Source organism: Coloeus monedula, assembly GCF_965178545.1.
Source record: "Coloeus monedula genome assembly, chromosome: 2".
NCBI classification, from domain to species: Eukaryota; Metazoa; Chordata; class Aves; order Passeriformes; family Corvidae; genus Coloeus; species Coloeus monedula.
The window spans coordinates 37,151,755-37,176,155 of record NC_138782.1 but is presented as its reverse complement, the minus strand read 5'-3'; the positions used below and the strand labels follow the sequence as shown (position 1 = coordinate 37,176,155).

At 38.0% G+C, this 24,401-nt stretch overlaps 1 protein-coding gene across 6 annotated transcripts in view; it reads right to left on the bottom strand.

Moving 5' to 3' along the window:
* Positions 1 to 7,085: 7,085 nt before the first annotated feature.
* CNST (consortin, connexin sorting protein) overlaps positions 7,086 to 24,401 on the bottom strand; it is a 46,489-nt gene continuing 29,173 nt past the window's right edge. For 5 of the 6 annotated variants that reach the window (XM_082277088.1, XM_082277091.1, XM_082277090.1 and 2 more), the window contains 5 exons: positions 24,355 to 24,376; positions 24,085 to 24,181; positions 18,224 to 19,095; positions 10,620 to 10,755; positions 7,086 to 8,992 (listed from right to left, as the gene is read on the bottom strand). In XM_082277088.1, coding sequence (XP_082133214.1) covers positions 8,787 to 8,992; positions 10,620 to 10,755; positions 18,224 to 19,095; positions 24,085 to 24,181; positions 24,355 to 24,376 — 1,333 coding nt within the window. In that variant the 3' untranslated portion in view covers positions 7,086 to 8,786. The remainder of the gene's footprint in view (positions 8,993 to 10,619; positions 10,756 to 18,223; positions 19,096 to 24,084; positions 24,182 to 24,354; positions 24,377 to 24,401) is intronic. The other variant, XM_082277093.1, reaches the window with a different exon arrangement.

Sequence of the window (24,401 nt, the reverse complement as noted above, 5' to 3'; positions counted from 1 at the left end):
CTTAATGAATATCAGCAAGTTTAGATTCTTACAATTTTTTTGGGAATGCTCAGGATAGCAATTACTTTGAACTACTTCTGAGGGTACCATAGGACACACTGTGAAGTCTCTTCTATGCTGGACTGTAGGCAAAACAATTTCAGGCTCAGTCCTAAAGGACACTGCTTGATCTCCTGGGAGCAGAACATTTGATTCACAGTTTTGGGGTTTCATTACTGAAACTGTAGGTGTCTTTACAGACGACTCTTGGCTGTTCTGTTCAGCTTTGAGAGACCTGGTCATGTTTGTGGTCAAAGGACCAAAAGGGAGAATATTTGCCTCCCTGGCTGCTCTGTACTGGGAAATTGTAGCCATGAAAGATCCCAGCACAAATTCGAACAAAGTGCCAGACTGAGCTGGCAGTGTGGGTGGGCTGTGCAAGGCTTGCTGTGCATTGCAAAATTCAGCTAATTCACTGAAAATATTGTTTCATCATCCTGCTGCATGACTTGATAGGGATGGTTCCTTTTAATGGGGCTGTTTTATAATACATGAGTCACTTATTGCTAATGGCCATCTACTTTGCCTTTGTAGGTAAATCACAGGCTATTACCCAGTGAATTGACTCAGAAAAGTAATGCTCTATTTTTAGAAAAATACAAGAGACAGTACACACCAAAAAACCCCCCAAAAAACATTGCGTAATTTTCTGTGCCTTCAACTAAGGGAAAGCTTTCAGTAACACAAAAATTGAAATGAAAATAGGGTTATTAAAGTCATTTTGAGGGATGCCAAGAACATTTGAAATGATTTTCATCTTTCACATTTGCAGACAGTGATGACAACATCCACTCCATGGTCAAAACATTTCTGTGCCTCACAAGAACTTCATTTCTGCCGGGAGGCAGAATCTGGTGACTGCGGCTTCTTTCCACATCGCTTTGTTTCCTCCCTCTTGGCACAGTGATAGGTATTGTGTGAAGCCCAGCAGAGCTGCGAGATTGTGGCTTGATTAGGATTCTCAGCAGGCCCCCCCCCCTTCTGCTCAGAATCGTTATTTTCCTGGTACTTAACAGAGCAAGAGCAGTAAGGGTTAGATGGTGAAACACAAAGTAACTACAGACAGCCTGAGCCTCTTTTTCTGATGATGGAAATTGCCATTATATTTTGTGTTCCCACAAGTTTGTGGTCTGTTGATACCATTTGTTTTAATAGATGTAAATAGCGACCAGCTACCATGGCTATGATGATATCAAGTACTAAAAATACGCTAAAAGGGCATTTGCAGTTTGTCCTGCATACTAGAAAGGAAATTCATCCATTGAATAAAATTGATTCCTTAAGATCACCACAAAATTTATAAGAATATAAAAATATCTTTAAAGAAAGTCTTCAAAGCTGTGTGAAATCAAAGAGACTATGAACAAAAGAATACTCATTTATCTTCCCTAATCTGTGTTGTCCTAGTGGGGACTGGGAACAGACAAAAGATCATAAAATAGAATTTTTAAGCTCTGATCCTGCTCTTCTTCCTGCTACGTGACCTTGTACAAACCACTTAAATTGCTCCTAAGGAGTCCTACAAAGAATTTAACAGTATTTCAATCCTTAGTCTCTTTTCCTCCCTGATGTCATTAAACTATTCCACATCTTTTTTCTGTTTCTGTAAAATCTGATGAAAAAAACCCCATCACTGATAGATATCTTTATCAGAAATATTTTTTATTCTTTTCCAGTATAAAATTACCATAGTTGATCTAAGATCTTTGCTACATTATTTCTGCAGCCCTTTTGCCCATAAGATACTTCGTCTTTACCTTTGTGTAACACTGAGAAGTTCTTCCCCCTTATTTAATTTACCAACTTCTACATAAATCTTCAGATCTTTGAAAAGTTACTAGGAACCTCAGTATGAATTTTTTCTTTATAACTTTTTTCAAACACACTCTTTTCTATTATTTATGGTGGGTCTTTTGAAGCAGCCTTGATGGTAGATTCTGATATTTTGTCTTGCAGAATCTGACTGTATGGATCATTAGTGATTCAAGTGTTCCACTCCCGTTTTTCTGCAAGTCCCTTCTAGAGTGCACTGAATTCAGCTGCCTCAGGAAAAGTAGTGTGAAAATATTCTCGCTGCTCTCATAGCCTCAAAGCCTATCTATCGATTTCATTACGAATTCTGGCAGAAGAGCTGCACAAGCACGAAGATTCTCAGCATCATGTGGCAAGATGCATGTTCTCTCTGGCAAAAAGCATCAATTCCTATTTCAGGAAAAGAAACAGAGGAGTTTGCTTAATGCTGCATTTCTCTAATAAAAAGACAAGAAAGAAAACTGATGAATAGCTCCTAGATAAAGTTAAAAAGAACCAATACCAGCACCTCTATTTTTAGGTGTATGGTTTATGTGGAAGGAACATCTCACCTTGCTCAACTTCTACCGCTTCTGGTTCTTCACCACTTCTGATGAAACTACCACCTTCTTGTGCAAAGCTGCCAGCTCAGGAGAACAGAATGAATCCTGGCCAGCTTAAGGGATGCACTGTTGGAAACACAGCATGGGCGCTGCTTCCATGCATTGCAAACAGCAACTGTGGAATCTGGACGTGTTATGGCAAAACCAGTCAAGTTTTCTCATTGTAGTACTTGGCACATGGCACTTTCTTAAAGAACATTTAGCTCTCACTCTGAAAGTTGTTTTTGGTAACAGCTTTGAAGTTGATCAGTCTATGAAAGCACAATAGTGTGGCTTAAACTCATTTTCAGTGCCAGGCAATGAAATGGGACACGATCATTAACTGGCACTTGACAGAAGTGTTACTGGAAACTTCCCAGCAGCCTAACAAATGAGTGTTACATCAGGGGCCCAACTTGGCTAAAGATGACACATTGCTAGACAGTTCCTTGGCAAAAAGCAGAGGCAGAGAGCTGATGGATCTGATGTCATGTGAAGATGGATTCAAACTTGTTTTCAAGAAAGAGCAGCTTAACAATTTTAGATTAATGGAGGACTTTGGTCTATTGGACATGTCTTAGAAATTTTGGGTGTGCTTCAGTGCTGTCTCTATATTTTCCATTTTAGCCTGTTTGCCATATTAAAAATAAATCAGGATGAACCCAAGTGTACACCTTTGGCTGAAATTCACTGGTATCAATTCAGTAACAGCTGACACAAAGCAACTGTGAAACAGCATGCATCTACTCCCCACCATCATTTTCTTCAGGAGATGACCACAACTTTTGGACATCACTGAAATCAGTAAACCCTAGGCTCATGTTATGACAAACAAGAATTACTGTGACAATTCGAAGTAATACAAATCACAAATGATAAAAAGGAGCCTTAAAACACCAAAGTTCAGAAAATTCATTTTTAAAAAACGACTTCGTCGTTAAATATTTTAGGCTTCCTTGGGTAGCTATTTTAGAGAAAAATATTTAGATTATTTCATTAAGACCCATGGATGTCAGCATGCAGTCCTTTAAACACCAGCTGTTTAAGAGTAGTGCAAGAATCAGTGGAAGTTCTGCAATCACTGCTATACACTGGTGACCCAGCAAGTCATCCAGAGTTTTTATTGCAGTAGTAGTTGTAATTGCTATTTCAGTTTTGCCTGTGGCCTCATTGCTGATTTCTAAATCTTAATATTGAATTTCAGAGTCTAAGGTGGAAGAGGAGAGGGATGCAGGATCCCTATTCTAACAGAAGAATTCTGGATCCCTGTCAGGAAAGAAAATACTGTGGACAAGAAAGTGAGAAGAATCAGAAGGACAGTGATAGAAAATACTGTATAGCCTGGAGAAGAGATGATTTCTCTGAGGAGGTTACTAAGATGCTCCCTCACAGCAGTGTGCGTCAGGAGGACGTGAGACAACAAATTGAAAGAGAGATGATACAGGCTATAAAGAAGAACTTTTTCACCCTAAGGACAGCCAGGCAGAAGAATATGCCCAGGGAGTTTGTGCAGTCTCCATCCTCGGAGGGTTTCAAGACCCGACTGGATAAAGCCCTGAGCAATAATTGGTCTGATCTCAGTTGACCTTGCCTTGAGCAAAAGTTTGGACTAGAGACTTTCTGAGGTCCCTTCCTAACTCAATTCCTAACACTTATGGTCCTATGAATGACAGAACATGTGCTATTAAATACTGGGAAAGAAATGGTAAAGTGGGAAGGAGACAGAAGGAATAAAAATGGGTGGAGAAGTGTCGCAGTGTGAAGCTATTGGCATACTCCTGTTCCGCTCAAGAGGCTTCTGGGTTGGATTGACTTGCAACTGTGGGGTTTTATTTATTTAATGGAGTTCAGAGAGCAGAATGTCTTGTGATCACTATGCAGGTCACCCATCAATTACTAGGAATTCTGAAACTCGCCATCTGTCAATCTGCTTTCACAATGATGCAGTAAAGCAACATTTTAGTACTTGAAACCCACCTGTCTGGTGGCACCAGGCTCTGTGGGGAAGCTGGGTTTTTGTTTAACTATTGAAACAAAGACAAATCAGCCAGGAAACTACAGCAACAACCAGACCAAACCTTACATGTTTTATCCTCATTTTCCATTCTGGTTTGGGCTTGACCATGAAATTCTTGTTGGAGCTACTGCTCATTTACTTGAATTTCACAGAAAATCATCTCGGTCTTTTCTGACATTTAGAAATCACAGTACCCAAAAAAGGTCATGTATTTTCTCTGGGACAATTTTAATTTTTTTTTTTTTTTGCTACAGTATGTAAATTACAAGCTTGGGTGACTTTCAAAGACAGTTATTTACTCCTTTTCCTAAAGGAAGCTTAAGATAAATTTGTTACAAATAACTTTGATTCCTTTCAGATGTTCTTGGTTTTACATTACAGTACAAAGTAGGCAAAGAGGTCTCCTTAGGAGGGTAACATCCCTTTAGGTTATTGAATGGAACAGTACCCAGTCACACAAGAATCTGGACTTCCAATGTTTACTTGATAGTTCAAACTTGCCCTTTACTACCAAGAACCCTAAACAAGAGTTTCCCTTTGTGTTACAATACTTCCTACTGCTTGTCACCAGGGCTACTATGCATTTTCCATGTATGAAAGCAAAGATAATGGAAAAGAAAATTAAAACACAGGCTGTGTCTAGATCACAAACTTCTGCTGGCATATCTGGGCTGTGGAATACCCACTTCCTTGCGCTGTCTTGAGAAGAAGCCTGTGGTATAGGGTGGCTATGCTACAGCACAGTGCCTTTCTTGGTGTAGTGTGGGCTGTTTGGGGTGAGGGTGTTAATTAGGGTGTTAGATTTTTTTGTCAGCATAATGCTGAATCTACATAAAAAGCCTTGTTGGTTTTTTCTTTATCACAAGAATCTCTTTGCAAGAATTATGCTCAAAGAATAAACAGGAAGGTGGGGGTTTCTAGGAGAGTGCTGCAGGTGATTAAGTGGCCCAACTTCTCTGAAGGTACACTAGCAGCCTGAAATCCAGTCCTATTTTATGAAAATATTTTTAACTACTGTCAAGTATGGAACTATTCCCTGAATTTTTGTACCAATTATAAATGTTTTTAAGCCAGCACAGTATGTTTCCCCTCCTGCCAAGCAGAACAGCCATAAAGACAGTGGCAGGGAAGGAAACAGAAAAAATAAAAAGTTATACACAAAAGGCTTTAAAATGCACCAAGTGTGTGTGTGAAGGGGAAGCCTTTTTCCACTGTTTTCTTCCTCCTGAAACAATCTTAGCTGTTGCTTGGTATTATTTTACCTCAAACACTCAGACAAGAGTAATAACTGTTCAAATCCACTATTTCTTCTCACTTTGATTTACCTGTCTGTAAATCCTAACCCCTCAGGTCACCCAGGTGGAAGCAATGTCACCAGTTCTCCGAAGAGAACAGAACACATAGGAAGGCCAACATCAGGCCTACCCACACACTCTTTGGAGTTCCAAGGCAAAGCAAATTTTGTTCTGTTGGTAGCTGCAAATTTGATAATGTACTATACACCATGCAAATGATTTGCACTGACAGAATTGTCACACGAAGCAAGAACTTGCACCATCAGCTTTTTGTAAAGGAATGCCAACAGAAATTGGATCCAGATTCAAGTCCTCACTTGCAACTGAGGAGTGAGCAGCTCAGAGCGGGAGCTGGGCAGCCTGTGCACGTGTGCCCTTTCTGCTCCCTCAGATCCTGAGAGACTTTGCAGGTGTGGTACCTTGGCATAGCTTGGGAAGGCTGAAGAGATCCTCCAAGTTACAAGTGTAGGGTATCTGAGTTACACAGAATGGCTGGCTGCTCATTCTTCAGCGGGTACGTGCTGGTAAAGTGCTGCCCAGCCTCCTCATGACCTTGTAGGCAGTTCTGCTGATGCTAGTGAGTCTTTGCACCAGGAATATAGCACAAAGAGAACATACCAGGATTTGGGCCACTGATTTGAAACTGAAATACTTATTAAAAACTGCTTTGACTTTAAATAGCTTTATTGTTTAAAATAAAATAATTATTTTAAAATAGTTTTAATTAAATGAACCTAGAAGGTGTGGATCTTTGATCTCCGTGTCTGATATACTTTTGAATAAATAGATCTATAAATACCTCTCAATCTTTTTGGTGATGAAGTGCACAAAAGTTAAAAATATTTTTTTTAAGCTGAAATCAACAGTTGTCTCTTTAGCAATAAACTTAATATTCTGAAACACTCAATGCAAAGTTACAGAAACCCAAAATATATTCTAACTACATAGTCACTATAAATACATACTTTAACTGAATGCATGCTTTTTAATTATTCTGCAAGTAAATTGCCAAAAAAGAAAATTAAGCTTCTCTTTAAAAGAAAAACTGAATAAATAAACAAATAAACAAACCCAGAATTCAAATAATAAACTGAACCAGCCAGTAACACTTTAAAATACGAAAGTGTCTTTCCCTTTCTCCTTTAGAGTAGCCCAGCATTATGATACTCTGAGGACAACAAACAAACAAAAAAACCCCAAACTACTGTTCTCAAGTTTCATTCTAAAAGCAAAAGTTTTCATTAATTTGGGCATTTAAAACTTGCTAGTTTAATATAAAGCTGCACATGAGGCTCCCTAGGGTATAAATGAACTAAGCCTCCACAGTGAAAACCAAAAGAGAAATCATACATGCAGTTTATTCCAGAAAAAACATGATTTTAACTTTTGCTTTAAAAACCCGTTAAATGTAACAGTGCATTAGGAACAATCAAGCTCACTAGAGGGACAATTTGCTTGCAAATGTCAGAAAGCATGATCTTTAATGTTATAATTCTGAGCAGTATCTCAAAGATTTCACTTCATAGCATTTTACAAAATAATATCCTAAACCTGAACACACTGCATCATACAAGGTTAGTAAGCAGGAAATCACAGAGTGGAGTGAAGTGGACCCCTCGAAAATGCTGTTTCCTGAGGTGTAAAGGAATTGTTCCACACTCACACCATCAGCAGGGCTGGACCATTGTGCTCTGTACAAGAACAGCTGCCACATCTTGACCAGAGTGTGGCCCAAAGGCCTGTGTATCTAATTCTCACCTTCACTGTCCTGTCAGTGTTTCTCTCACCACCACACAGGGAGGGCTGAGCACCAAGTGATAGAAATACCCATTTAAAATGACTCTTTGTACTGATCTAAATTTGTAAAGCTGATAGAGAAAGAACAGATTTTTCAATACAGGTCTCAGAACTGCAGGGCAAATAGATGCAAATGTGCTTTATCAGCTGGAACAAGTGCCCTGGACTACTAAGGTGCTGTGGATCTGCCATGAACCTCTGAATCTCTTCTGTTGGATCAGTCCCACTTTACATAACTTTCACTCATTGTCAGAGGCTGCAGCCACACAGTTCTGTGATCCTGTGCACTCATTTGGGATGAATCAGACATGAGCCCTAATTCCAATAAATATTCATAGATAAAGGCAAGGATCATTGTTCCCCATTTATGGAGGAGAAATTGAGGCACAAAGTGATTACTCCAAGTCAGTCACATAGCTGGAGAAAAACCCAGTTAGCCCCACACCTGCTACCAGGTGCTTTAAGATTGGCCAAAGCCACTTGATTATTTGAGTAATTTACTAAACATCTTTTGTTTCTGTGTTTAGTGAGACCAGTGATTTCTTCTTTAACCTTCCATTTCTAGAACAACCCACATGATACTGAGAGTAAAGGTCCAAGAAATTTAGTGAAATCTGCCAGCAGATTTATCCCGTTCATGATATTCACTGTAAGCTATAAGATACAAGGTCAGCCTGGTAATCACCAAATGAGGGCTCCTTGAATGCCACTGCATTCTTCTCACTCCACCCCAATAATTACATGGCTCACCAGGAGAAATAAAATGGATAAAACCAGTAAGACTAAAAAAAAAAAAAGTTTCCATAAAACAGAGACTTATTGCATGATAGCTGGAGGCAACACCTTTGCACAAACAGCTGTAAATTAAAGCTGTCCTTTTACTAAGCTTCCAGAGATTGCTTACACGATGTGTGGCAATGGGAGAGAATATAGAAGACAGTTAATTTTCTTCCTTCTTTGCTTGCTCAAGTGGATAAAAAGCTACTTGCCTACTCTCAAAAGGATGAAGATAATAACTTTTTATGCTCCCATACCACACTGCTACAGTTGTGAACAGATGTGAACATTTTGCCACCTGATTGCTAAACTAAAATTTTCTTGATTTCTAAGTAAATGTGAAAGTATATTGTCAAATACACATCACCTGCAGGTGGCAAGTGTTAGAGAACTTGAAATCACAATTTTGTTCTACCCTCTCCAGTAACCACTGGTGAGCTCTCAACGTGCTGTCTCCACTCCTTCCAGCTATGAGAAGGCTATCCAGTGTTTAAGTTCTTCCACACGCTGCAGTATCTGTGTATAATAGAAATCCATGTTGGCTGCAAAATCAGTACACACAGGGGATTCCATGTCACCAAAGGTGCAGTACAGTGCAGTTCCTCCAATGCTAAGGAAAACAGTTGCTATGCACAGCAGGATCAGCAAAATACAGGAGCCACCAGACACTTCATCTGTAAATAAGAGCAGAAAAGGTGAAAAAGAATGCTATACAAAGCAATACAAATGCATGTGAGAAAACCTGAGATGGGTTTTTATCATGAATGGCTCAGGAGGTAAACACACTTAATAATGCTCACCATATCAAAGTGACTGCAATACATGAGAGGAATTTTGTTTCTCAGTCTTGTCAGAAACCTAAATAATTATATTGCTTCATTTCTGCAGTCTGTGTACCTGTCCCTGCTGAGATCACTTGTGGAGTCATTCCACACTGAAGCAAAATAAGCTTACCTGTGAGAATGCCCCACAGCCAAAGCCTTCCTTCATAGAATAGTTGAAATGAAACAAAGGCTTTGAAACTAAACCAAATGGAAACATTCTTGCTTCATTTGTAATGACACTGGCTGCACTACAATGAACTGCTTGTGTTTACTCTCACATTTTAAGTACAGAGACAAAACCTTCAGAGTAGGCCAATGTGAGGGGTTATTCTACATTTCAGTTATTTTCTACTAATTCTTTGCAGGATTGTTTATTCCAAAGTAGGAGTAATACAGAGGTTGCAGAGGTGCTGCTACATCCTCATAACCTCACCTGTCCTTGCTAATCTGTATTCACAAACAACATCTGCATCTTCTGTCAGACTGGCGTGGCTCTAAGAAAATTTCTATACTCCCTTCACTCTACACCAGGGAGAAGAAACGGGTTAAAAAGAAACATTCAAGTGATTTTTATGTGTGTTTGAAATCAGATTTAAAGTAGTAATAATAATAATATTGTTATTATTATAAAACAACTTTGCTTTTGGATCAGTAAATCCTTGGGGGAAAACCATAGAAAAAACTCTAACGGGAATTTTAAATAAAACATGAATACTTTTAACATAATTTCAAGAAAAAGATGTGATAGGGTCTCTTTTAGGCTGCTAATGCACTTTTCAGCACTAATTTATACCATTTAGTGGCTGGCATACACAGTAGCTAGTACTGTCTGTATCATTAACAACTAAAAGTATTTTTCTTATTATCTCTTCAGTTTGAATAATAGAGATCTTAAACTCCAAAAAAAAGCATAACAAAATAACATTGTAGTTCTCATGAGGCTATTTAGCCCATCAAAAAGACAGTAAGGTGTAAAGCTGGATTTAATGACAGCTAGCAAATACGTATGGATGTTAAATTATAAAGCAAGGTTAAAATCTGACATCTCCACTCCCATGGCCTACTAGAAAGGGTTGGAAATGTACCCATGGACAAAGCACAACAGACTTGTTTCTTTTGCATCCCTCTACCTAAATGGATTTAGGGAGAAAGCCTACACCACCCACCTCTAAGCAATGAACATTAATGAAAGGCTTTCAATTATCTGTCACTTGTATATCATTCATCTAGAGGAAAAAAGCAGAGACTTCATTCTCAACCAACCTTTAAAAAAGAAGTGTGCTTATTGTATCTTTCTGTACTCTTGTTACGCAAGCCTGGTACAGATTAACAATCTTTGTTCAATCACCTTTACTTATTAAGTTTTAAAAACCAAGAGAGTATGTTCAATAAATGCCTGCTTTGCTGCTGTGAACAAAAAGATTGACAATATTTGCACCCCAAGAGGGCAACCTATGAATTAACAGCTTTAAACTACCTTGATCCAATGTGTCTTCCATTTCTTGGAATCTTACTCTTCTCTTTGTTTGCTTTTGCTGGACTTGAGCAATTGTTTTTCCATCCCTGTCATCTCTCTTCTTTAGTATAGACACCAATCCTTCCACTGGGGCAATCTATCAGGAAAGTCAGTGAGTGGCACAAGAGATGTTAAATAGAGCTCATGCTTCGATTTCTCACAGTGACTCAGGGAGGACACAAGCTAAACAGTTAATAAATGGTTTCCAGTCTACTTTTCTTAAACATTGCAGCACTTGTGAAAGCTCCTTCTTGATGACATGAAGTCCTGAACACACAGGACAGCTGCAGGGTCATTCTGCTGCTTATTGACACTGCTTGTCCTTAATTGTTATCAAAGTTAAATACACACACATTTACTGCTTGGATTGTACTTTGTGTTCCTTCGTAAGCTCCCATGGGCTGGGGCAGTGGTGAGGCAGAGTTGTGTCAAAATCACTATGATCAGAGGGCAATAAGAAGTCAATGACACACTGCTGCTGCCTCTCCAAAGATATAATCCTGCAGAGACCATCAAATACTTACTGTGAGATTAATTTTCCAGCACTGCAATTGGTTCCCCAGGGGGGACAAGCAGCTACAGCAGGGCTACAAAACCAAAGAGAGGGAACACCAGGGAAAAAGAAAGCTTCAGTGCTCTGGATAGATTCCAGCTCCACATTTTAATAAGCTCTCTGGATACAGCAGCAGCTCAAAAATCCTTCCCTATAGGCTGGTCACCCAAACAGCTTGCACAAACAGAAATATAGTCAACAAGTCAATAAAGTACACCTTCTCTTTTCTTTGCTGTAGCATTTGGATTAGTTGCAATAATATAAGCTAAGCCATACTGGGATGGCTGAGCAGTCTGTAACTTCCTAGTTATTAATGAAATGCAAGTAGGTGAAGTATCAGGAGAAAAATGCTTTCCTAAGCAAGTAGTTCCTGGTGTGCTAGAAATAAACAGAAATTAAAATAGAAAGTATGTTTAGACATGCCCTTTTTTTTACTTTGTGAGCATCCTTGCCTCAAAAAAAGTCATAATTATTTCTCCCTAGATCTTAGTAGGACTTTTAAAAACTAACTCTATAGATCAGCAGTAGCATTTGTTAAATTGAAAAGTAATATGTACACATTTGTGCTACAGATAAAACATATCACATTTACAACTGAGTTTGTAACTCATCTATTAGACAACCCCAAATGCCTCTAATTTTCAGAAAAACTCAAAACCCCTCAGCTTTCCAAGTAATACTGTAGTTGCAAACAAGTGACCGCTTAAGTCTATCGATACCATAAGTTAGAGACCACTCATAAAAACTTGTTTGCATTGCAGTTCCAAGAGCTGTAGATAACCAAAAAACAAACAACTTCATAACTTATGTCCTTAAGCTTGCCTCATGCTACGAGCTTATATAATGCATCGATGCATGCTGTAGTCAGAGAGACGGTGCATTGCACACAGCCAGAGACAGGCACAATCCAATAGGCACTGGAGCAGCCTTGGCCTTTGCAACATTTAACTGAGAAATGTGGCAATTACACTTGCAGGTCTCTGGTCTGGCAGTATTTTATAGCTCTTGAATGGACAAATAACGTTCCCCTGCACAGCTCAGAGCTGGGCACTGTGGGTGTATGCCTACAGTCTAATAACTTCTCCAAAATCACAACTGAGAGGATAAAGTTGATCTCTGCCACGTTACCACTTTTGATACTCACTTTTCCTTCTGATTATCTGCTCAAGAGCTTGAATGGATTATTTAATGAAACAATGCAAGGAATTGCTTGGAAAGTAGTGAAAGGGTGGAGGTGGTGGAAATGAATTAAGTCAACATCCACAGGACCAGTAGTTGGCACAAATGACCCAGAAATAATAGTCTGCAAGTGTCTCATCACAACAGACGAGTGCACTGAGGTGAAGCTTCTACTGGTAATGTTAAATTGGCCTTGCAAAACTGCCACGAAAATTTAACAGGCCAGCAGAAAAATCAACACTTATGTTTCCTTGTTGTGACAAGGAAGGGGGATTATGTAGGAGCGCTTTAATTTGACTTATTTATTTGGAAGGGTGGAGATGAAATGATATCCTTTAGAAAAGTAGATTATTTTAAGCTTCTGCTTACAGCATTGCTTTCATAAAAGAGGATCAATAGCTCCTCCCACACCGCCCACACAGCAGGCTGGCTGCTGCCTAGAATGCTTATTCCCAAATGGCTTGGACTGCACAAGGTGGCAATGTCAGCCAGAGATGGCAGGGCATTCCTACCAGTCTGCCCGCAGATTAGATGTGGTGGTCTGTTCTGCAAGTTGTCATTCCAACCTGAGGCACTTCATTGTTGCTGTTGGCTCTTGGTCATTTCTGAATGACTGTGTCACAAACTCAGGTCTTCTCCAAGCTTAAATCCAGAGGGCTATCCTTGACAGGATTATGTGGAAATGTGTTTCAGTAATTACAGTTACATAAAAGGCTTTGTGGAGGAAAGTCTTGCTACAATGAGGCTCATTTACTTTCCCTGTCAGCCTACATGGCTACATTTCAGAATTTATTTTAAATGTATAAAGAACTAATTTGACACAGCACAGGTTTCTCTATTCTGAACATCCTCTTTTGCTTAAAAAGCAAGTGCTTTTGATTTTGCAATAAAATCAGTGTGGCTAGTGTTACTCCCCTCCCCCAACAAAAGCCACAAACTGTACTTTGAAAAATGACCCCTTTACATGACATGTAACTCATACCTAGAATAGAATCATAGATTATGCTGAGTTGGAAGGGACCCACAAGGATCATTGAAGTCCAGCTCAGCCCTGCACAGGACAGCCCAAGAGTCACACTGTGTGCCCAAGTGCATTGTCCAAGCGCTTCTTGAGCTCTGTCAGGCTGGTGCTGTGACCACTTCCCTGGGGAGCTGTTCCAGTGCCCAGCCACCCTCTGGGTGAAGAGCCTTTTCCTGATATCCAACCTAAACTTCTCCTGATTCAGCTCCATGCCATGACTATACTTCATCTTCCATACTTCATCTGCCTTGGAATTTCACGAGTTATGCAGTTAAGGTTTTTTGTCTTTGTCTGCAATATACAAAGTGATTATATTAGATCCACCTTCCACTAATTAAACATCCAAGGAGAAGGACTTAGCTGCCATACAAGACAAAGTTTTACATGCCAGTCTTCAGGAGGCAGGAGGAATTAAAAAAGGCAGAATATATTATTTAAATAAGTTAACGAGGGAACTGTGGTTAATACAGTTGACCACAAGTCAAGCAGAGGGTTGAGTTGAACCACTGAAAAATACAGGCTTGCACCAGACTGCTCTGCAAATGGCTCTTACATGAAAGAGGACCCTATTGAAACATCAGATATTTTTTTAATTCTAAGATGGATAATTAACAAAAGATGGTCTTAGAGCATCTATGTAACTGAGCTTACTCAGTCAGTTCTGCTGGCCTTCACAAAATCTTTTGACTGGAGCCTTTATAATCACTGTACAGGAACTGAAAGTGGCATGCAGATGTGTGGTGGCATTTTCAAACAGGCAAAAAAGAAAGCAGCAATGACTGTTGGTTAACTGAAACTCTGTTAAATCAAGTTTTTCTCTTTTCCCCACCATTAGCCAAAAGCAAATCTGCTTCAATGAAAGCTTTTACACTTTTCAGATAAATTTTAATAACCAGGTTGCAAAATCAGAAAAAATAAACTTAAACTCAAATTACCTGTCTCTTCTATGTTTAAAACAGCATTTGCTAATAAAATATCAAAAAGCTTCTTACACTGTGCTTATTTTCAACAAATATTATATGTGTGTGTATATATATATATGTAAACATACTGGACAAAACTACGTAAATAAGGCCTTGTACTTCAAGTTCTTAGAGAAAACAGACTGAACTTGACAATTAGAATTAATTGTCCCATAGAGACATAAATAACAACCCCAAGATGGAGGCACTACAAACTGGGAACTAGGAAGAAGAGCTCATTATATGAAGTGTTTTGGTCTGAATGCAGAGAACCACTCAAGAAATTTCATTTGTGTATTCTTCTGTGGGCTGTATTCCTTATTCAGTTACTTGGCAAAGAACTATAATTTTATTACAAGCAATACCAGATTTTTTAAAGCAGTAATCCACAAAATGACAAAACACAAGACTGCCCTGTGTTGCAATAAAAGCAGCAGACAAATCCCTTTGCTAATAAAATACATTAGATATGTGAGTAATTTGAGTTTGAAAAGGAGCTAGCTTAGCAGATTCAGTATTCATACCACAGCTACAGACAATAACTATTTTTCCTGCTGATAACACTTGCCATGCAAGTACCTGAGCTCCTTGATACAGCAACAAATCCCCCAGATACGGTGTAAGCACTTCACATGGAAGCACAGTTCTTGCAAACTCAAAGCTACAGGACCCAAGCCAGACAAGAGAACAGGGGATCCAAAACATTGGCCCCAAACCTAGTACAGATAGGTGGAGACTTCATTTCATGGTATACAAACTGCCATCCAAAAACTTTGTTTTGGTAGACAGTCTCACTATCTTTGCTTTCTAAAAAGAATTTTCCAATTACAATTTTCTAATAAGGAAGAACTTTAAGATTTTACTCACTTCCCTGGCACTCACATAAAAAGTTTATGCTATAACCTTTTATTTTATATGGCAAAATAGAACTTTACTGAGGTTAAAATTTGTTTTGCCAGTGGTGTGTCATTTCATTCTCACAGAAATGATAGCAAAGATATTTAAGAAGAGCTATATACTTCTCATATCTGTTGCTGCCAACTGCTGACTGTGCTTCAAAGCTCTTTGTTAGCTGTATGAATCTTGTTTCTATAAAATGACTGTGGTTTTCTGTCATTTGCATGATGTTGTACATGGTTTGTAGTAGTGAAGAAATACTCAGTATAAGGGCCTGTACAATATGAAAACTACTATTTCAGTTTTGCAATTATTTAAATCCACAGTCAGAATTTGGTGAATTTTCACTCCTGTAATTAGTTATTGTAAATTATAAACTAAAAGAAAGTGACAAAGTATCTAAATTAGAAAACTACATGAGATGATTCTTGGATCTCAATATGGAGCCAAGCAAAACTTCCTAACTGTAAATACATACACAGGTATCCACCCTTCCCCATTTTCAATAAATTATTATTACATGCCAATTGAAGAGCATTAATGAAATTTTGTCTTACCATATGGGTTTTGTCCCCAGGTTATTTCAAAATTATCTTTACTTCCACCTTCCATTCTAATTTGTTTGTGGCAGTTTTTTAAATACTCACTCCATGACAAGTTTTATCACAGTCAAATTGATTATTCTTTTCTTTTTTACTGCCATGTTGGTACATTTCATGTGATTAATTTCATTTCAGTCATGTGGTTACCAATGTATTTTCTAGATAACTCATTAACAACCACTGTATGAGAACACTGTTATCTTCTTAGGTTGCCATAGCCTGAACAATGCAATTTCAAAGCCTTCAAGAGGACAAGAAAGGAAGAAGTGTTACAGCTGGGTGCAAAGATCGGCCTTGTCAAAACTTCAGTGCAATCTTATTTTAGCAGTAAAACAGAACAAGAACAATGCTGCTTTCTCAGGGGTGCCAAACTCTTTCAAATACGTCTTCCAAGAAAGCTGTAGGTGTTCACCCCTTCTGAAAACCAACCCCTAGGCTACTGATGGGTGGTAAGATTAATTGGAAAAACATAATATAAGTATATAGTGAAACATTATAAGCTGGTGTGCTTAACTCACCCTGCTGCACCTAGAAATTTCATGTATTGCGAAACAACCCCAGATGCTGCATATTACAAATTTTAATTGGTACTGACGTTAATCCTTCTTCTCCCATTTAAGCCCCTTGACTCACACAAAACTCAGGCCTCTTGCTAAGAATGATTTAAGTGGCCTCTCACCAACGCAGCCAACATTATGCCTTATATGGCCAGAAAAAGTTCTACAGAAAAATTCAAGGTACTTTTTCCTCTGCAGAGACTCAACTCTGCCATCAGAGTACTGGCAGTCCCAGCATCAGGAGAGCAAACCAGAGTTGAAATTAGATGCCCTGTAAAGCATCATCATCAGTCACAGGGACAATCAATACAAGCATAATTTTTCTAACAGTATCAATATGCTGCTTCCTATCCCATCCTCTGAAACACAAATGACATAAACACAGCTTTTTAAAAATAGACGCTATTGGATTAATTTAGGCTTTACCTATGTGAAACAGAACAGTACTCCTCTGCTAAAATGCTGAACTTTCAGTGGGCTCAAAATAAATTTAATACTGAGGGATGATACTTAAATTTCTCTTTTGTTATACGTGTATACAGGCTTAGCACAGACTGTCAGCAAAACACTCTTTTTCAAAACCACCCTCTAAGTGAACACAAGCCAATGGATTTAGCTGAAAATTTGGGATACATGTATTAACATGTATGTGCACATCCACATCTGCTTGTGTACAGCTTTGTGCACATGGCTGTCAGTCCTGGTATGTGGCATGCTTCCTGAGAGCCCACAAAAAGACAAGAAGCATGATCTTGGAAAGGACGTAAGAAACTGTTTAGGTGGGGAGAAAACCCAAAACACTCTATTTTCAGCTCTGGAGACTTTACCAAACATGTAATAACATCAGCATCGATCTGCAATATTTAGTTCCCTGCTTGGCCACTGTCCCTGAGCAATTGTGGGGGTTCTTGGTCTCTGTGCATTAGTTTGATCTATAGAGAAGTACTGTAACTTTATTGCCAAGGGATAGTCTATTGTTAAATACCTTAAAACTGGAGAAGAACTAAGAAGATATCTTTATACAAGTCTTCCCCCTTCAGCATCTGAAATAACATCATTTCACAATAAACTCATTTTTTCATTAAAAAAAAAAGCTCTTAAGGTCCCATGGATGCAAATGCAGCAAAACCAGAAGACAAATAAAGCAAAGATGTCATCATTACACTCTCCAAAAAAGTCCCAAAGCAATTAATCTTCTCTATTTTCAGAAGAGCAATTTAGCTTATGAAGCACTCACCCTCGTTACAGGCCTATCAGCAGTGCTTAACAAAGGTGGGTTCAGGGTTAGAAGCTCTTTAGCTTTGGTTGAACAACAGATCTGCTTAAACTTGACAAAATTAGAAACCCATTCATTCATATACATTCATTATACATATGTAGTTCTCACTTATATGGAATAGGCACAAAAAAGCAAACTTTGTTCTATGCATAGAAATGAACGATGGTGCATCATAGGCATTATGTAGATCTCTGACACAAAATTTGATTTATAGGAATTGTGAGAACATCTCTTAACAGTCTCTGTCAGAATAAAAAAAAATTAAACCCCCCAGGTATCACACTTATATATAAGATCAATCTAATTTTTAGAAACACAGTGCACTGCTAGTCAAGAAGGAGAGAGAGGCAAAATGAAATTTTTTTATGAGTAACTCAGAACAACTAAATAAGTATAGATTTCAATTTGAAAAAGTGATACATAAAGGAATATTTAACACATTTTGAAGTTGTCAATATCTAAAATATTTTAACTGAGATAAACATGGAAGATTTTATAGGATTCACAACATTTACCTCAGTAATCTCTATCCTTCTTGTAAGTTCATCAAGAGAAGAAAAGCTGTCATCTAGTGATAAAGCTTCCAGGGAGTTGTAAGACGCTCGTTCAGGTGAAATATCTGGAACAGTGTCAAAGTCCTCTTGGTTTGCTAAGTTTGCAGATTCTTCAGTGTCTATTATGTTACCATTCAAAAATCTGAGAAATAAATCTTCTTGTTCTTCATTACTGACCCTCTCCTCCGGTCCTGCTGCTCTCTGTATTTCCTCACACACTTGTGAATGGGCAGTATTCTCATGCTCAGACACTTTATTACACCCAGAGCATTCATCTGATGCAGTTCTGTGCCATGAAGACTTCTCATCATCGTCATCAGGCTCTATCTGTTGCTGCTTTACATCACTGTTTCCAAGCTGGTCACTAGCAATTTCTGAAGACCCAGCAGCATGTTTTGATCTGAGCAGACTTTTATCAGCTGGCACATCTTTATCAGAAGGAACCAAATTAGTAGGTATATAATCAGCATCTGTTAAATCCAAAGCATCTACCATTGGCTCAAGAGGGAGTTTCACTCCAGGCTCCCCAGCCCCTTCTGTTTTCACTGCATCCTTGGAGAGCTGTGTTTCCCTCAGCTGCAGACTGTTCTCTTTACCGGCATCCCCAGATGATAAACAGCCTGAAGAAGGCCTGCCCACTGTCCCTGTGGACTGGGTGTGTGGCTTCAATGTTGATTCAGCACTGCAGTGCTGCTCCTCCATGTGGTCCTTTCCTGTAGCTACCCGAAGACTCGCTGCCTCTGTCTGTCCCTCAGTTTTGTTTTCACCTGGGCAAACAGTGCTCAGCTGTTTATCTTCTTTCTTTGGTCCAGCGCCAGGATAAGTTTCAGTACCTAAGTGCAATAGGAAAAGCAGTTCCAGAGTTTTTAAATGATTCAAAGCATCAGCCCAGGGGGGAAAGAGTATACTGTGATTTGATAACATTGTAACATAATGCTTCAAAACGCACTCCCATAAAGGGCAGGTATTTTATGCTCCAGTGAGGATAACTTTTGTTAGTAGTCTCTGACTCCTGATTCAGGAAAAAAAAAAGTATTTGCACACATTTTTGCAGGCAAAGCACATGATTTAGTGTCCTTCTGAAAAATGTTGCTCCGAATATGTGAGTATTTTTCTGAACAGCCACTTTTCTTCTAATGGATATTTTACGTGAGTCATCTCATAGAGGCCTGGAGTTCAGGCAAATGCATTTAATTACAGAAAGCTGTATCTTGATGCCAGTGTATCTATCACATAGGGAGATATTTGCATTTCCTTTAAAGAAGCTGAAATCATACTAATTTAATAAATTTTAAATTCACAGATCACTAGCTCCTTTGGTTAACACTAAATTAAATAGAAATTACATTTCCCATAAATGGACAGCATAAAAAGATGTTGCTTTTTGGATCAGTATGTTAGTTTACATATTAAAAATGCAATTTGATGCAACTTATTTCTGTATTCATATTTACAATATATATGAAAATTATATTTTCTTATCTGAAATTTCAGAGATGCACAAGGAGTTCTACATAAGCTGTGAATTCACCTACTATTGGCATGATCTGCTGATGAAGGAGTAGATGGTTAGCTCAAGTTGTCTATAAAATTATTAGATATTAACCATTACAAGAAACTCAAAGTCAAGACTCTTGTTTTTAGGCTTATGAAGAGATAAAGGGGCTGTTAATTTAAATATCAAAGTAAGCTAGCAATGACAGAAACTGCCTTTTATTCCATACTTAAATAAAAACTAAGTTAAGACTATGTTATAATAGGACTACTGTTGCAGTAATAGTAATAACCTCAAACAACAAATTAATAACTTTAAACAGTAATGTGCATTTTTTGGTCATAGTGAAGAGCAGAAAGGTCTTATGAATAGATTAATGAAGATATCAAACAATGCCCTTCTTAACTGAGCTCTCACAAGAATGACTGAAGATGTCTATGCCAATTTCATCCTTCCTCATCTGTTAAAACTCCACTTAATATGTGAGCAATTTCCCAAACTTGTTACATGAAATAGTCACATTCCTTAAAATAAACGTTTGCATTAATTCACTGTACTGCACAATTTTATTAAATTCCAAACTACCCCCCTTTTAATGGATAATGAAATTCAAGGTAGCATGGAAAAGACAGACTTGAAAATTGAAAAAAAATATCCAAGCAAATCAAAATACGGAAAAAGTATCACAAAGACATTAACAGAAGGCAAGAGTACAAGGAACCTAACTTCTGTAAAACACTGAAAGAAGAAATAGGTGTGAGACAGGGACTTTTTAAAAATTAGACACAGATGAGTAGATAGCTCAAGGGATTTGTAACAAGATACTGAGCCCTTCACATACAGGTCATGAGTTCAAACACAGCCTGGATTATTGGTACAAGATTTTGTTACCATCTGTCAATTTTTCCTAGTGGATACATCCACATTACAACAGGCATCTTTGTTGGCGGCCCCAACTGCAACAAAGATTAAATGGAACTGGAAATTAAATCAGATTCTTTACGGTGAAAGGTGTCCCCTGAGTTCAGGACACTGTTGCTCAGAAAGTAAGAAATGATCCTAGCACTGTTATCTAACCACAGATGTACAAGAACTGGGATGCAGTGATCATACACATCAAGTTTTCAGCAGTGTTCAATATTTACAACTACTTCAGACAACCCATGCCCACTAAAGACTGAAGGCAGGTTAAGACAGATACTTGAAGACTTAATTAGAAAAGATGCCTTTGCCTATACTAAGTTAACTGAAGACATACCCACCAGGGGCAGCAATTTTTACGTGACTGACAGGTACAGCAAAGTGTCTACTGAAAATTTTTTAGCAGCAAAAGCATTTATGGTAATTTAAAATAATGATTCTTTTTTTTTTTCCCCCCCCTAACAGAGTTGCATTAGAATCGACACGTGCTTTGTTCATCACAAAAACCTGTAGGCACCACTTGGTCCTGTTAATCCAAGACAGCCTAGCAGACAGAGTACTGATCTACAGTAATCTACCAATGGAGAATTCACACTTCTCCATCTTTTTCCCAATTAAAAACAAATCCCATAGGACCTAAAACAAAACAGGGCATAAAGAATTCCTCCCCACCTTGGAAACAGGTCTGTATGTACACACTGCAAATTTATGCTAAGGGTTTTGTTAAATTCAGTATTTCACTAGAAAAGTCTTCATGAAATACATTAATTTATCTTTAGTTAACACTAAGGCTATTAAGGCTTTCAGTCAGAAACTGAAGAAATTAATGCGTAAAGGATGTAACAAATCTCATCTTTTAATATACACACACACATAGCTTTAAGTGCCAAATTCTCTGTTGGTACATTCAGAGTGAAAATCTGCCAGAAAGTAAAATGTAATAGAACAGACCATTCACAACGCTTGCTCAGAAGGGCAGAAAACTAATTTAGGTACTGTCCCAGGAATCCTGACTGGATGACTTCTTATGAAGCTGTGTCTTGGTTGCTGTATCCCCAGGAGAGAGGAATTGTGAATTCTTAGGATCAATTGCCTATAGAAGCTCAAACAATGTTCCCATATACCTTTAGCAGATCAATGAAGTAATTTTTGCTTTAGATTAGCAGGGAAGTTTGATTTCACTTCAAAGATGCTACTATAGTGCAGTGCAACAATCCCTACAATGTAATACAGATATTGCTACAATTCATTTTATATATTCTTATTGATAATTGCTACATACATTCTTATTGAATATGAATCCATATGAAGACCAGTTCTCAAAACTCTTCAGAGTTTCCTTTTCCTGTCTTACTGTAAGTCAGACTTCTACTACTAGCAGCTAAATGAGTTAAGTTGCTCTTCCTGTGGTTTGGCAGATACATACATAAGAAAAGTAATAGTTTACACATTTACTTCTCATTTTTCATTTCATTTTTCTTTTTTTTTGTAGACAAAAAACCCACCCAAAAAGCAGAAGTCAAGCATTCTAAGTTTTCAGTGAGAAGGCCCATGCATTTAGGCTACTGTTGAAAAGGTTAAATATTAGGAACTGTAAGTTTATTATAATATAGGATTCTGCTTGGGTTGAGCCAAAATCAAGAGGCAGCCCCATATGGTCATATTGCTTCTAGTCCTGAGCTGGATCACTAGGGCACAGCTTATTACCTGAATGTCATTTCAGATTATGAATCACCTTTGTCAAATTTCTGTACTGGTTGATACTGATGCCTTCCCTACCCAAATCCTTCTAACTGCAACAAAACCCATTCATCCCCACGCTACTGATGCATTGACACTGAGGGGCAGCAGTAGCTAATGACCACATGCTGCCTGAACAGCTGCTCATGCTTGTCAGGAGAGAATTCATTGCTTCCTCAACAATGCACTAATCTTGTGAAAAGCATCTTTTGCAAATCTCAACCATTTAAACTTGGGTTAGGGTGGAAATATTCCTATCTTTGTATTGAAAGTACTTAGCACTATTGAAAAATTCTCAGCAGAACTGCTTTTTATTGGATGACATAGCTTTATTAATTTACCAACATTTCACAGGAACCCAAAGATTTTGATGAAACTTTGACAAGATTTACATTAAGAGAAAGGCATGAAAAAATCCATTTACACCATTAATTCCTTCCACATTAAGTCAAGATGTTGTACTAGAGTATTTCGACATTGAAACAGAATGCTCCTGAATTTAGAACATTCAAATGTTCAGAAATTCTGCTCCAGAAAGCTTTTATTCCCGCTTGGAATAAAATCAGAGGAAAAATTGTAATAATCTAATTTTTTCCCATGGGAAATTCCAACCATCCAAAAATAAAAAGCACTGTGTTCTTTTGATCTGCTTTCTGAGCTGTAGAACATGTTTGTTTCATGTTTCTAATGTTTTATATTTAGTTAGGTTACAAGAATAAAGGGGTCATGGCAAAAGAGGATGGATATAAGGAGGATCCACACATGTAGAGAACTGAGACTCTGTGTCTTCATTAATTTCTGATTCTCCTGAACATCCTGGCTGATACACACTTGTAGAATAGTAGGTTGAAAGGGACCTCCTAGGATCACTTAGGCCAGTTCTCATCTTATGAGAAATTTAGCTGGTTTTGAGGAAAGGTACTCAGGCCAATTTTGGCAACTGGAATATGGCAAAAAACCTGAAACTTTTTGCTCAGAGAGAGGAAAGATAAAGCACAGCCTGGTTGTCTACCAATATTCTTTCCCACTCTGTCTCCACTTTAACAATTCATTAATTTTTAAATGTTTCATAAGAACCCTAAGATTCTAACAAATTACTCTAACGAAACGGCCACTGCCCCAAGGCAGAAAAAGGAAAATGAGGCTGACATAAAAGGATGCACTGAAAACAATTAACTAAATGATTTTCTCTTCAAGACCCCCCAAAGGCTTCATAGCTTACTGTGCTGTTTCAGAAAAATGCATCTCAAAATCAGCACACTGCATGTAACTTAAAATTGTTACTAATGCTCAATTGCCACACCTCAGAATGTTTGTCATCAGGTTGATTACCTCGTATGTATTGGTATATATACAAATTATGCATCTTATCTCTAGTTTTATACAATTTTGTAGCTTATGTAAGCTGCTATAAATGCATGCACATTTAAGACTTTTTTTGATGGAGGCTAAAATTACTTCACAATTCTGAATATCAATGACTAATTAAAACTGCATTATTTACCCATTGTGCTGAGAAAAAAAAATTTCATCCATTTGTGCATCTGCAGAAATCCAACAAATGCTGTAGCTTCAAATGGAATAGCTTCATTGTATATATAGGAATATGTCATTACAGAGTAATATTTAAAACAAATTATGCATATATACATACATACACACATACCTGATTTAAAAGCAGTAGCTTCTCTTTCCTTTAAGTTTCTGGATTCCATTAACTGAGACAAACAACTGCTTTCCCATGTATTTTCTGCGGCTACTAGCTGTAAAATATGATAGTATTGCCTGTAATTTTTGGAACTAAACAGGAATGCTGTGACTTTTTGAGACATTCAAACTTCAAAAAGCTTCTAAACTTGAAAAATTTTATCTAATATTTAAAATATATTTATTGCCAAATTTTGACAAAGCAGAATTCAATTAAATGGCTGCTTACCTTACGTTTGGATGCCTGTGGCCTGCAGCAATAAAGGAAAAAAGAAT